This window comes from Centropristis striata, chromosome 9, assembly GCF_030273125.1.
Source record: "Centropristis striata isolate RG_2023a ecotype Rhode Island chromosome 9, C.striata_1.0, whole genome shotgun sequence".
Classification (NCBI taxonomy): Eukaryota; Metazoa; Chordata; class Actinopteri; order Perciformes; family Serranidae; genus Centropristis; species Centropristis striata.
The window spans coordinates 20,821,817-20,835,494 of record NC_081525.1 but is presented as its reverse complement, the minus strand read 5'-3'; the positions used below and the strand labels follow the sequence as shown (position 1 = coordinate 20,835,494).

The 13,678-nt window shown below is 38.0% G+C and overlaps 1 protein-coding gene across 1 annotated transcript; it reads right to left on the bottom strand.

Annotated features, from left to right (window-relative positions):
• Window positions 1-1,695: 1,695 nt before the first annotated feature.
• On the bottom strand, window positions 1,696-13,154 carry LOC131977133 (glutathione hydrolase-like YwrD proenzyme). Its single transcript, XM_059340324.1, has 12 exons — window positions 12,928-13,154; window positions 11,456-11,609; window positions 11,225-11,378; window positions 10,205-10,411; window positions 8,041-8,193; window positions 7,869-7,956; window positions 6,824-6,995; window positions 5,228-5,384; window positions 4,033-4,215; window positions 3,745-3,829; window positions 3,365-3,460; window positions 1,696-2,259 (listed from the first exon to the last, which is right to left on the bottom strand). The coding sequence occupies exons 1-12, from the start codon at window positions 13,025-13,027 to the stop codon at window positions 2,114-2,116; spliced, it is 1,695 nt and encodes a 564-aa protein (XP_059196307.1). The 5' UTR covers window positions 13,028-13,154; the 3' UTR covers window positions 1,696-2,113.
• Between the last annotated feature and the right edge of the window lie 524 nt (window positions 13,155-13,678).

Below are 13,678 nucleotides of genomic sequence, written 5' to 3'. Positions count from 1 at the left end.
CACACAATTCAAGTCACTGCTTATACTGTTGTATAATTTATACTGTCTGTCTGTCTCTGTATTTATCCTGTCTGTGTGATATGTTGAGGGGCAACAGGGCGTCTCCCAACGGCTAAAAATTCACAAAAAGATAAAGCTCATGAACAAAGGCACCCACTTTATCTGTCCTGCTTGGAAACAATGCAATAACAGATGCATCATATTACATGTTCCAGATCATTATCATATGTGTAAGAGTTGTGAAAGCATAAAAGGCCATGTCATCATTTAAACACTTGGTGTTGGTTTTGATTCTGCAAATTTTATCGTAATTTTCAGAATAATCTCGGAGATATCTTTTGGGCACATTTTGGTTTGGAGGTGCAATATAACAGCTCATGGAGTGTCCAAAATAGAAATTGTTTGTTCAGTGGGCTACGTAAGTTTGCTCAGTAAATTTAATGGCATGTGCCCATTAGACTCCCACACTGCTTTTTGATGGCGGTGTAAGAGGAAAGGTCAGGCAATAAAATAAAATAACATATCCGCCCACAGGGACTGTGAATATACAGAGCAAACTGTTCAATTTAGCAACTAGTTACCCCAAAGAGGTTATGTTTTTGGTTTGTTTCGTCTGTCTGTTTGTCAGCAGAATTACAGCAAACTATAGTTGGACCGACCAACTAATCATATGACAAATCAACATCTTCATTAGGCCTTGTTCTTAACAGAGTAAAGCCACAATTTGTAAAACAAAATACCAGATTAACAAATTTGAATAGTAGTGGGGGTAAACCACCTGAAATAAGGTCTGCTACATATGTGTCTTTTTTTAAAAGCAGACTAAAAAAACATCTGTTTTCATTAGCTTTTAATTAGGTTTTTAATTTTCCTTAAATTGTATATCCTTTTAATTGTAATACATTTGCAACCTACATGTTTGTTAATTTTAATGTTTTATATATGTTATAACCTACTTCATGTTGTCTTACTTTATACTGTATACTTTTAGATTTGTATTTTTGTGTTTTTTGTCATAATATGTGATATTTGCTTATTTTCTTTTGTTTTTAAAATATTGAAGCACATTGAGTCTCGGCCTGTCGTATTAAATGTGCTATGTATATAAACCTGACTTGACTAAAACCCAGTGCAAAAAGAGTTCACATTATCATTTGGAGTGTTTTTTTTGTTTAGCTTTTTGTTTTTGATTAACCAATCTCACATTTTAAAATAAGTGTCATATATCACAATGGAATCAACCAAAAACAAAGTATTTTCCTTGCTCAGAGTGCTCTTAAAATTTTGCTAAATCACTCTTAAACTAAGACTCTTTGCTAGAATTGTTTTGGCTGAGTTAGTAGCTCTCTTAGAGTCCTTATTTGTCCTGTAATTAATTGACCTGTAATGTTAATAAAATAACCTCTGGACTTCCAAAAGTATAAACTACTCCTTTCAAAGCACTGTACTTTTCATTATGTAATGGAAATATTTTGAGCCCCAATCAGAGGAATCTGTGGAGGATTATGAGCCCATGAACAGAGAAACAATCTCAACTAAGAATCACTTTAAAATTAAATTAGATTTATTGTTCATCTCTAAAAATGTACAAAATCATGAATAGATCCAACATATTTCACAGATCATTGAAATAGACAGTTAACTCAGGAAATATACTTCACTTCAGTTGATTCACATCACATCATCTACACTTACTTTGTGAGAAAAGATGCAGCTGTCATTATTGAGGAAGGAGGATTATATATGTAACAATTCATTTCCAGAGCAGCAACAACTAATTAAAGACATTGAAGCAGATAATTATCTAAACCAAAAGACAGGGTTGAGGAAGGGCATCTTAAGTATGTCATTTAATGTCACACAAAGATTTTTTTTTTAAATGTTGTTCTATATTTAAGAGCAAACAAAACTGTGCCCTAGCTTATAAACAAAGCTTGAGCTAAAGAGGATGTGGAGGGATATCTGATGAGAAAAGACAAGATGTTGTGTTATGATTCAAGTGCTCATTAAAGAAAGTAAATTTTAAAAAGTTGAAATATTTGGCAGCAACATAATTAACATTAAATTCAACAGCACTTATATTCTGCCTTCCACATGTAGAGGTCATGTTTGTCTAGTATCCCTGAGCACATCCATCTCCTCTGGGGTCTGATCCCGCCCACAGCACCCTGGATAAACAATCAGCTTGATTGACAGATGGGTTCCACCAATCCCCCACTGTGATGATTTGTCCCCGCCCAAACTGAGACCTCTTGTGGCCTGTGTGTTTAAGTGAAATGACAAGTGGAAGAAGAAAAAATAGATTGAGGCCGTTAAACTGTCACATCTTCTGCTGGCAGTATCACATAAAACATCACTCTTCAGAAAGCCAAAGGGCAACCAGCTAACAGGATGATGCCAGTACAGGGAAGAGGAACGAATAAAAAGATCCTGTTTCCAACAGGAAGCTACAGGGTTTATGGGTTCTGTGGTCTAATACTACTGATTTGAGACAACCAGTTGTTCCAGCCATTGGTCTTGTTTATGGCCGTTACTATAAATCAATATAACCGTTAAAGTAACATATTAACTTTTAAGTGGGACACATGAAGTACTTGTGTATTATAAATCTCATTTTAACAAGGTCATTGAAACATCATTTTTTCATTTTAAAATATCATCAAAGATTTTATGTTATTTTATGTTACAGTCAGATCACTTCAGTCCTCTACCTCTTTTCTATTAAATGTTTTTAATGGGTCATATAAAAGTACCACTGAGAGTGCCTTCCGTTTATAATAAACTGTGTAACTCACTGCCTCTGGATATTAGAGGATATTAGAATGGCACGCTCGCAGTGTTTTTAAAAGGAAATGAAAAAAGATCTTTTTAATCGGGCTTTAAATTTGGAGTCATTTTAAAGCCTTAGGCCTTAAATTTTAATCATTGTTTTTTACATTATTCTTGTTTATTTCATTTTATTCCACTGACTTTTATTTTTACTTATTTTATTGCTTTATTGTTATTATCTTCAGTCCAGCAAAATTGTATTGTTTTTTATTTATTGTTCTATTTATTGTATCAATTTTGCTAAGTGAAGCACTTTAGGCTGCATGCTTGTATTAAAGGTGCTGTTTGAATAAAGGTGGTATAGGTTAGAATTGGGTTAAAACACTTCATCAATAAAACATACAATATAAATAAAAATAAAAACTCGACAGTTGCAGTGTGAAGGTCTTTTTCCCCCAGTTTTTGTTGTTTGTTTTGTGTTTTTATGAATACATTAATTAGAGAATGGTCATCTTTCTGGAACCATGGCATATTCATCATGTAAAAAATAACATGCAGCTACTACAAACAGTAATTATACAAATAAAAGAGGTACCGGTGACTGGCCAGCTGACTTTGTGGCCACGTCTTCTCAGCTCCTCAGCTACCTCCTGGCCGATCCCCTCCTCCAGATTAACCAACCACTGATCAGCTAGACACACAAATGTTTAATCAGAATATCATTTTCATAAAAAAATAAATAAAAACTTTACATAAGCAAAAGACACTTTGCATCATACGTCTTCTTTCACAAAATTTCCATAATTCTGATCTCATATACAAATGAAGTTACAGTTTTCAATGCCATCTAACAGAAGAGAAAACCACCACCCTGTACATACATTAGTCATCTTTTATGGCTATTAAAATATTAACTTTGGTATTTTATTACTGGATCAAAAGCCTGTGTGTGCGTTTTAGGGAGGCGGGGCATACCTGTGTGGTCATACTGTATATAGACTCTTGGTGCATCCAGAGCTTGTTGAGGATTCATCCCAAACTCCAACATGTTCAACAACACCTAAACACAAGAGCACATTACATTAGTTATTTATTCATCACATTTTACTCCACATTTGTAACCATAATTAAAGTCAGGTATGTCCAAGTCATCTTGACTAAGACTAAAAAAAAAAACCAATGTGCACACAAAAAATATAGTTTCCAAATACAATTTCTTCAAACTTAATGTTAGTAGTTAACTAACTCTGTTGCTGATCATACCTGGACATGTCCTTGAGGTTGCATAAAAGCCCCCATCACCCCCAGTGCAGCGAGGAGTCGGGGTTTTTGTGATATTGTTGCAGAGTCAGTAAGAAGTGCAGGTATTATGGTGTGATATGGACGCTTTCCTCCAGCAACACAGTTAACATGGTTACGGTGCAGAGAAAAGCTGGCACCACGATTCTGTGAGCAGGAAAAGGAGATCTTATGACACACTACAATGATAAAGACCAGAAATCTGCTTTTACTCTTTTCTTATTTAGTTTGATTTAGTTTAATTTTCTCAAAAGCAATCTGGAAAGTCTTTATTTTACAGTGGATAAGCTCTATGGAATTTAAGTTTATTTATTGCATATTAGGATGTTACTGCAGCAATATATCTTCAGGTCTGCTCCAGGAAGTTAGCATTACACACATACTAGATTTAGAGAAGGTAAAGATACCATGCAAAACAGCTGTGCTTAACTGTCACTCTGTAGTTTAACTTGTTATCCATCAAATCCACTGATGTTGCCATCTACTCTGTACTGGCTAGACAACAGTCAGTGTTACACACCTGTCACTAGAGGTGGGGGGAAAAATCGATACAGCATAGTATTGCGATATTTTGCGTGGCGATATTGTATTGATTCATGGCCGCCAAGTATTAATATTTTGCCTTTTCGGAGGCCGTAGCGGGCTTACTTTTAGAATATACTGGTACTCTACTATACTGATATCTTATGAAACTAGAAGATCTAAGGAATCTATAGGCATCATGTGCGTCAGGATATCATGTCGGGAAGTTGTCAAAATAACGCTGCAAATTTAGGCACTATTTTGATGTTTCGTCAAGCTTAAAGTTGAGGAAAGTTTAAGAAAATGCTGCAGTTGTTGTCGTCCATGCATGTTTGATATCAGTTCAGTTCAGTCTGAATGAATACTTTGTCTGTGGGTTTGACTCTCATTGTGGAGAAATAAAAAGACTGAATGAGATGAATAGACCAAGAATTTTCTCTTATTTGACAAAACAATTCTTGATTGAATTTAATTTTTTGGACACAAAATGCAGTTAAATCGCAATATATTGTATCGCAATACTCACCATATCGCAAAATGCTTAAAATAATATCGTATTGTGTATGGGGCCTCTGCTGATTCCCACATCTACCTGTCACTACATCACATACACAATAACTCATACCCTCATTCTGACCTGTAGTGAGAATCCGCATTCCTTAGGGACCAGCCCGCTTCCAAATCCCATATAGGTGCTGTTAACAAATGAACAGGCATTGCCTTGACTGTCAATCACACAGAAATAGACTGTGTCACTTCCTGTTGTCATACCAGGCTCCACTTCTTCTATGGCCCTACAGATAAACACAAGCAACAATTACAAACACACATGAACCATAAAAAAATACCCACACTGACGTGCACATGTTATCATCCATGCAATGATTTGCATAAATAGGTTAAACACATGGCCTTATACACATCTATTATAAGATCGCTTCCTGAACAGATATCAGAAGCAGCAGATGGATGTATTAGTAGTTTAGCTTTTAAAATTACACATCTGATCAACAAAAATCCAGTGAACTTCACCAGAGTCGGACTGAGACCCACTCTTTCAAGCAGTCTTGGTTCTGTCGTTTTGTTCTGCACCAGTGTTTCATTGACAGCAAATAAACCACACTTACTGAGCAAATGGACTTGAGTTTGTTTTGACTGAACCAGTTGGATGTAAATGCACCTTAAGAATTCAGTGGAGTTTTAAAATGCATTGAAAGATAAATAATGATGTGCTTAGATAAGATAATACTTATTGTCGCTGCATGATAAACACAATGACATTTGGTTTGGCAGCAATCCACTTCATTTAGCAGCAAATATAGAAAGAATGAATGCAATGCTTATCAAATATATTTATTAGGAAAATAAAGATTCTAAATATAACCATACAACCCCAACTGCCAACCTCACACAGTGGAAGGTTGGCTATCACTAAAATAATCTTTATAATTGTGTGCTTTCTCACTACCTGTCCTGTGCAGTTCAAATGGTCCAACTAGAATAGAAAAAGCTCTTCAGCCACTAGCGTCATACATCACTCAAAAACTATATGCCAGCCTTGGTTTTAAATTATCATAGGGTGTTGGCTGAGAAACCAGATTGCCAGCTGCATGTAAACACAGGTTTTACAGTAACCATGAAGATGAACTGTAATTTCCTGCTTTCACCTGGTTTCTCCCAGTTAACTGGTTTATTATGTGCATGTTAACATAAGGACTGTGAAGACGCTTTTCTGACTGTTTGTGTTCTAATTCAAATTTAATTTAGGTTTGGTTGAATCATTAAAGTTTGAGTTAAGGTGACAGTAAATGATTGACAGATGTGGGATCCTATGAGTGCCTGATGCAGTAACGCACCCTCAGTAATTAAAGGTTATTAGATATTAAAAGACAGAAAGAACAGCACGGTTTAGTACAAAATAATATGTGTGTGCATGTTAAGATAACATTATGCTGTTATACTTTAATAGTCTGTCTGCATATTTGTCTTAGAACTGATAAAAGCATAAAGTTCAAAGTCTACAGTACTGACCAGTAAATACATACTGTTGCCAAAACACACAGACACACAAATCAGACAGAGCAGTGGAGGAGGGACTGCAGCATGAAAGGATGGACGTTAAGGTCGGGGAGGGGGGGAAGTTAAAGTCTACAGTCCTATCTAAAATCAACAGAGCACGACTGGTACACACTGGTACTAACAGACACACACACACTTACACAGAAACCCACACCTGTCCATGCTGATGCGCTGTGCTCGCTGGTGGCTGTAGCTCTTGTCCAATAAGGATTCAAGAGGTATGGTCACATGGTCTGGGTCACCCAGGTAATGCAGAGCGTCTGATAGTGCCAAGCGCACAGCTTCCACCAGCACGTGGATGTATTCAGAGCTGTTATGGCCTGCAGCTACACACAATCAACCACAGAAAGATGCTTAGATCAAATTATATGGTTTCATAACTTTTCATTTTTTATGTGACTTGATTATCCCCTTAAAGGAGCAAAGGGAAGGTTGACAGAAGACAAATACTGAGTGGACTTAATCTAGTGCAGGGTTGGCAACATTTATGGGTAAAAGAGCCATTGTTGGCCGAAAAAAGGGAAAAAATGTCGGAATGGAGCCGCAAATCTTATTTTAAGCCTTACAATGATGATAAAACAGCCTACTAAGTCTAAACTAGTCTACCACCTTTACTAACAGGTAATAATGAGCATTTATCAATATGATTTTGTCAGAGAGCAGTGAGAACCAAAGTGCAAATGAGAGGCTTGACACTTATCTAAAATATCTCAGGAGATTTGGAATCGAAATCTAGCCTAGCTATGGAAACTTAAAACTAGACCTGAAGTTGGCAAAATGTAGAGGTTAAGGTGGCGAGCTGTAGACTTTCCTAAGCTATGATGCATATTTAAGTTGACCAAAGCGTTTAAAAAAAAAAATGTTTCAATGCCGTATATAAGCTGCATATTTTTACAATCCAATAATATAAATTGCTTTGGGTCTACCCCAATGTTAAATAAAAGTTAAAATGTAAACAAATAACCGTTTCATTTCGTATAAATGTTTTGGTCATAGCCACAGGGAACCACAGCAGATGGCCTGAAGAGCTACATGTGGCTCTGGAGCCGCAGGTTGCCTACCTCTCATCTAGTGTCATTTCCAAAATCAACATATCATCGTCACAGGAGGAAAAACACAGATGTAAATAATAAAATGAGCAATGGCTGAATTCTGTTTAGCTTCGTCACTTTCTTGGTCCTGGCATGGTGCATGAATACCTTTGAGAGGGAAGTTCTCCAGGATGTTGAGTAACATGAGGGCAGCCAATCCCTGACTGTTGGGAGGAGGCTCCCACAGACGCACACCCTGAACACACAATGGAATCATTGCTTGTGCTGACCGTGTTATCAAAATACAGACAGAATAGGCATTAATGGACGGTGACATCACCTTGTATTCTGTGCTTATGGGGGTGAAAACCTCACTGTCATGGCTGCTGAGGTCCTCCAGGGTCATGACCTCTCCGTTTTGGTTGAGGACATCGACGATGGCTTGGGCCACTCTGCCCTGGTAGAAGGCTGGTTTGCCACGCTCACCCAGCTCCTATGGATACATCGGTCAATCAACTGTTCAATCAATCAGCGTATTCTGGCTGTCCAGCTACATGTTTTAAGCCACAACATTAACACATGATGTCATGCAACACAAATCTGACTCGAAAGATATGCGGGTGACGTGTCCACTATTGTGTATATCTACAAATCCAATCAATGTTAGTGAATGAACAGAATGGTGTGTGTGAATGTGTGGTTATTCACCACAAGAAAGTAACACACATCGTCATCGCTCAGGAATGACCTTTATGATGCCATGGAAACTATCCATCAATGAGGCTGAGGTCAGTGCTATTGTCTTCCACTGTCTCAGGAACACGAGTGTGAGTGTGTGTACGTGTGTGTAGGGGGGTTATCATGGGCGTACTTGGCGGTGTTCCTGCATTATTGAATTGCTAAAGGCTGAGTGTTTGATGTGGTAATACAGCAGAGCATCGATCAGTGCATGCTTTGATGGTGACGCACAAGCAGACAAACACACACGAGTAGTGGGGTCAGCGAACGTTTTTAGAGAAGGCCCACTGACAGGAAACTACCAAGTGTGTGGGTTTTATGAATGTTAAATTGCCCACACACACACACACACACACACACACACACACACATACCATGGTCGCACATTCCCATAAGGGAAAGAAATGCAAGAATATTCTAAAGCACTTCAGGAAAATGTTAAAGGTGTTAAACTCTGCTTTGCTATGGATCATTATTACACCCAGCTCTTTGTGTTATTTAAAGGCTTCCTTGACAGCCATTTTTGTTTTCATTCATAAGAGATATCTCCCTGAGTTTGTTTCTTAAATCAGCTGCTCGGTAGCAGTGGTTCTTTTTCTCCCTCCTCCTTATCCAAGGCTTTTTATTTAAAGGAGCTTCTTATTTGTTCTCATATTGGCTTATTTCAATGTTACCCCATAACCCATCCAATCTCTTGCGATTTTTGTGGTGATCTCTCAGGGATAACTTTAAGATACCTCATGTCTGCATCTGTGATCCATATCTCATCACCCTGACAGCTAACACAAATGAATAAAAGTCCCACACAGAAAGGTTCAGCTTCCTAAGACATTGATGATATAAAGCTTAATGCTAGCATCCGCTGGCTAATAAGCTCACAGTGACAATGCTAACATTTGCAAATCAGCACTTAACACAAAGTATAGCTGACGGGAATGTCATTCGTTTTGCAGGTTTTCTGTCATAAACCAAAGTATTGGACAAATGGAGGACTAATGCACAAACTAATGCACAATTTGCACAAAATTCCCAAATCTGTTTTACAGGACACGAATTATAGGCTCATAAATAAACTTTTAGAGTGCAGCAGCCCGCACCACAACAGATGACAAGGAATAAACTATCACAGCCGGCAGATATCTTTCCTTCCTCCGTAAATATCATTCAATATCAATAAATATTGAGTGCCCACCTTGCATTTTCCACAAAGTAAAAGATGCTTCCTGTGTCCTAGGCCGAGAAATTTTACCTGTTGGTGGTGCTAGATTGGGGAATCATTTGGGATTGGTGAAAATTCAAGCTAATTCTTTAGCTTGTGTTTGTTTGTCATAGGTTGTTGTCATAGCAGTTACCAATGCAAGGTACAGAGACATTGTTTTCTAGGTGTACTGGATACTATCTTCAAGTGCATTAAAATATGAATTCTGTTTTTGGCCAGGTTTACAGGCTCCCTCTACTCCACCCGTCTCTCTCTATTTGCTTCATTTAATGTCCTTACTATTTTTGTATTCCTCCCTCCCTCCAAATATTTTGTTTTCCTTCCATATTGAATCAAACACGCTAATGGGTTCAGAATTAATTATCCACAATGTCCCTGGGTTAATCCGAGGTCCTTCTCCCTCTGGGACAGGGTGGAACCAGCTCAGCGGTTTCTCTGAAGTTCTACATTGTTCTGTTTCCTTTTGTCCTAAATAACACAAGCTCGTGTTCCAGTGTTCCTCGCATATAAAACTATTAAAATGTGTGTTTTAGTTTCAAGGATTTACCTTCAGGGTCTGGGCAAGGGTAGGGTTTCTGAATACTTGTCCACATTTGGGCGCATGACCATCAATCAGCAGTTCTCCACCTAGTTCCTTCCCAGCATCTCTCAGAGCAGACACCCATTTTGCCCAGTGGTGAGCTGTTACCTCGGCAACAGGAAACCCCACCTCTGCAAGCTCCGCCGCCCCGCTCAGCACCTCCTGCAAGGACAGCTAGGGAAACAGGGAGAGGAAACACATGGTTATTACCTCACAGGAAGCCTCACAGCCCAGGAAGTGTGAGTCATTGTTTGGAGAAGAAAAATGCGGACACTAAAACTAGTTTGTAATTTCCTTTCCTAATTTACAATTAGAGGGTTTTCCAGTTACAAAAACCCTCTAATTGTAATCAATTTGTGCAAATGAGAGGAGAGGATAAATCAAGGATTACTTTATGATCAAGTGTTTGTTAGTAACTGTTTTTTGTTGTCAGAATGTGTCTTGGGGAATGTAATCAAACAGTAGTGAAACATGTATGTAGCATGTATAATATTTCTTTAGCTATTTATGAGTAGGAAAAAAGCTGTTGTGATAGTAGTGTATTGCAAGTATTTAAAATGAAGAAAAAGATAGTAAGTTCTGATGAAACAACCAGATCAGTGGCTCCAAATAATTTCAGTTTGATACCCCGATTTTGAAAGTTTGCCCACATTTTCATGGACCTGTGGCCCCCTACAATAGATGGCTAAGTTACTCCTGTTAATATCCACAGAGCTAGTTTGTCCACTGCTTGTTTCCTTGATCCATCTCCCTGATTCACCGTCAACGCCACTGTTGAGAACACACAAGAGTCAAGAGACCTAGTTCCAAGTGTGTTTCTGTTTGTTGTGGAGTATGTCAGTATGGCTCCTTTTGCAGTGTTTATGGCGGGGTGGTCCATGTCATGTAAATGATATATATATTATATATATGGATACCTGTGTGTTGCATAAAACACATTCCAGCACACACAGTTCTACACAGATGGATACACAAACACAGTCAAACCTTTTGACTACCAAACATCTGTATGGTATCACACCAGCAGGCAGGTGCCCCTGGTACTGTGACATTCAATGCATCAGAGGGTGAAGGAGGGGCCTCCGCAGTGTAACCACGTCCTTCCATGAAGTCCAGAGTCTGAGCTCTGGGCGTACGACCACTGAGGACACAGAGAGAGGCTTAGATAATTCTACTGTAGTAAGAAAACAATAGCAGCAATAAAAGAAGAATATCCACCTGCCGTTAATTCCTCTGATCTTTCCAGTGTTTCCATTGTAAAACAAGCAGAAGGCGTCTCCACCAGGACCGGTGCTGCACGGCTCTGTTACTGCTAGTGCTGCTGCTATGGCAACTGCAGCATCTGCTGCATTACCACCACGCTTCAGGATGTCTGGAAATAAACACATATCCATGTGTGATTAATATAACCCTAGAACTGAAAAGCTCCTTACTAGAGTGTGTTTAAGCTGAATTTACAAGAAATTTGGGTACATTACGAATAAAGTTCTCATTTTCCACTAGTGGTATTCATCTTTTCAAACTGTTTTTAGTTTTATTTTCAAAGTTTTTGAGATATCCAACTCTGAGATTCTTGCCTCCGCTCAATATATCTCACATCTCATGTTTACTTTGAGCCGCAAAAATTTAATTCCCTTCATCAGAGACAACAGACAGAATAGCAGACTAGCCATTTAATCCGGCACATCTGTGCATCTGAGGATGTACAGCCTGATATAGGATTATGGATATGAAATGCACTACCTGCTAAAGCCATGGAGCCCCTTTACACCAATCAGCAATTGCATTAACTAAGAATGAGTATAATGTATGCCTTGTTTATTTTTTATTCCATTCTGTCATGAAATAGTACCATTGGCTGCCATGAATAAATTAAATTATTAAAATTATTGTCACAAGTAAAATTGCCATAATGTTCCTCAGGCTCTCAAATATGAGGATTTGCTGCTTTCATTTATTTAATATGATGGTAAACTGACTACACTTGTGTTAAAGGCAGTTGGTTGGAAAGGACCACCAAACTCCAAGTGTTTTGGGTTTAGGGAGATTATTTAGGGAGATTGCATATGAATGCATAGGCCACTGTGTCACATGTAGAATGGGGTCTGAAAGAATGAAAACAATAAATTATTCATAAACTGTCAGTGTTTTCTTGAACTTTAGTGAGGTTAAAACTCTCTCTCTCTTTATTTATAGAGCATTTTCAATAAAAAAAAGTAATGTGTTATTATTATTATTATTATTATTATTATTATTATTATTATTACAAAGCCTAGTTGAAGACTACACTAAAAGTAAAATACAGTGCCTAATTACACAGATATACAAATAAATAAATAAAGCTCTATTAAAAGCCAGACTAAAACAGTAGAATAATACAATAAATAGACAGATGAATAGTTGCTTGGTTGCACGTGTGCTTACAGTGTGTTAGCAGTTTGGTATAACTTAGCTAAATCGTTAGCATATAGCGTTTAACGTTAGCTCTCAATGGATAAACTACCTGTTCCTTATGTTGCAAATTAGTGGATTTTGTCGGCAGTGATCACAAAATGATGCTCTTTGTTTCCCGATGTTATACCTTGAGGTTCTAGTGTGTAAAAACACGAAGCGATGTGAAACTTTCTCAACAGATTGATTTTGCTGCCTAACATTTTAGATCTCCATGGCAACAACTGTTTTCCACTTACCGAGTCCTACACCTGAAGCCAGCGGCTGGCTGGAGGCCACACAGCCATGTAAACACACCACAGGAGACCGCCGAGAGGAGAAAGTCAAGTCGGTGCCCATCCCGCTTCAACTACCAGCGACTGTTTGCACCCACATTAAATTACGGTACAAAAATTAAACCGTATTGGACTTTCAACTTCTGATCGGTTACTCTGTACTCGATTGGGTTTGGCTCAACGAGGAGAGAGAAATAGATGACAGATTACATCGATGGATACTGAGGACACTTCTAAATCGAAATCAGAAATGAATGTTAACCTTTTGGAGTCTTGGGCTTTTTGGCCCTTTTTATTCTGCCACTTAAAAAATGTTTACCATGCCATGTTGTTGTTATTATTGTTATCAGCACAACCTCCTCCAACATATATGACCTGATAATAATTTTTTTTACTTTGACTTATTGAATCAATATTTTTAACCCAAAAGAAACACAGAAAACAACACAAAATCCGATTTAGAAAATTCGTTTTTTTACATTTCAAAGCACAATCGTGCTCAATGAAGAATTTCAAATGTTGCAAATGTGAACCCAGGCTTCAAATACAACATATAAGAGGCAAAATGAAGATAACATCTAGTTCTATGTTTTTATACTAAATATATTGACTTTATCTCCAGTTTTAACTGGTAGGAGGCCCCGGGGAAGACCCAGAACACGGTGGAGGGATTATATCTCTCTCCTGGCCTGGGAACGCCTCGGGGTCCCCCAGG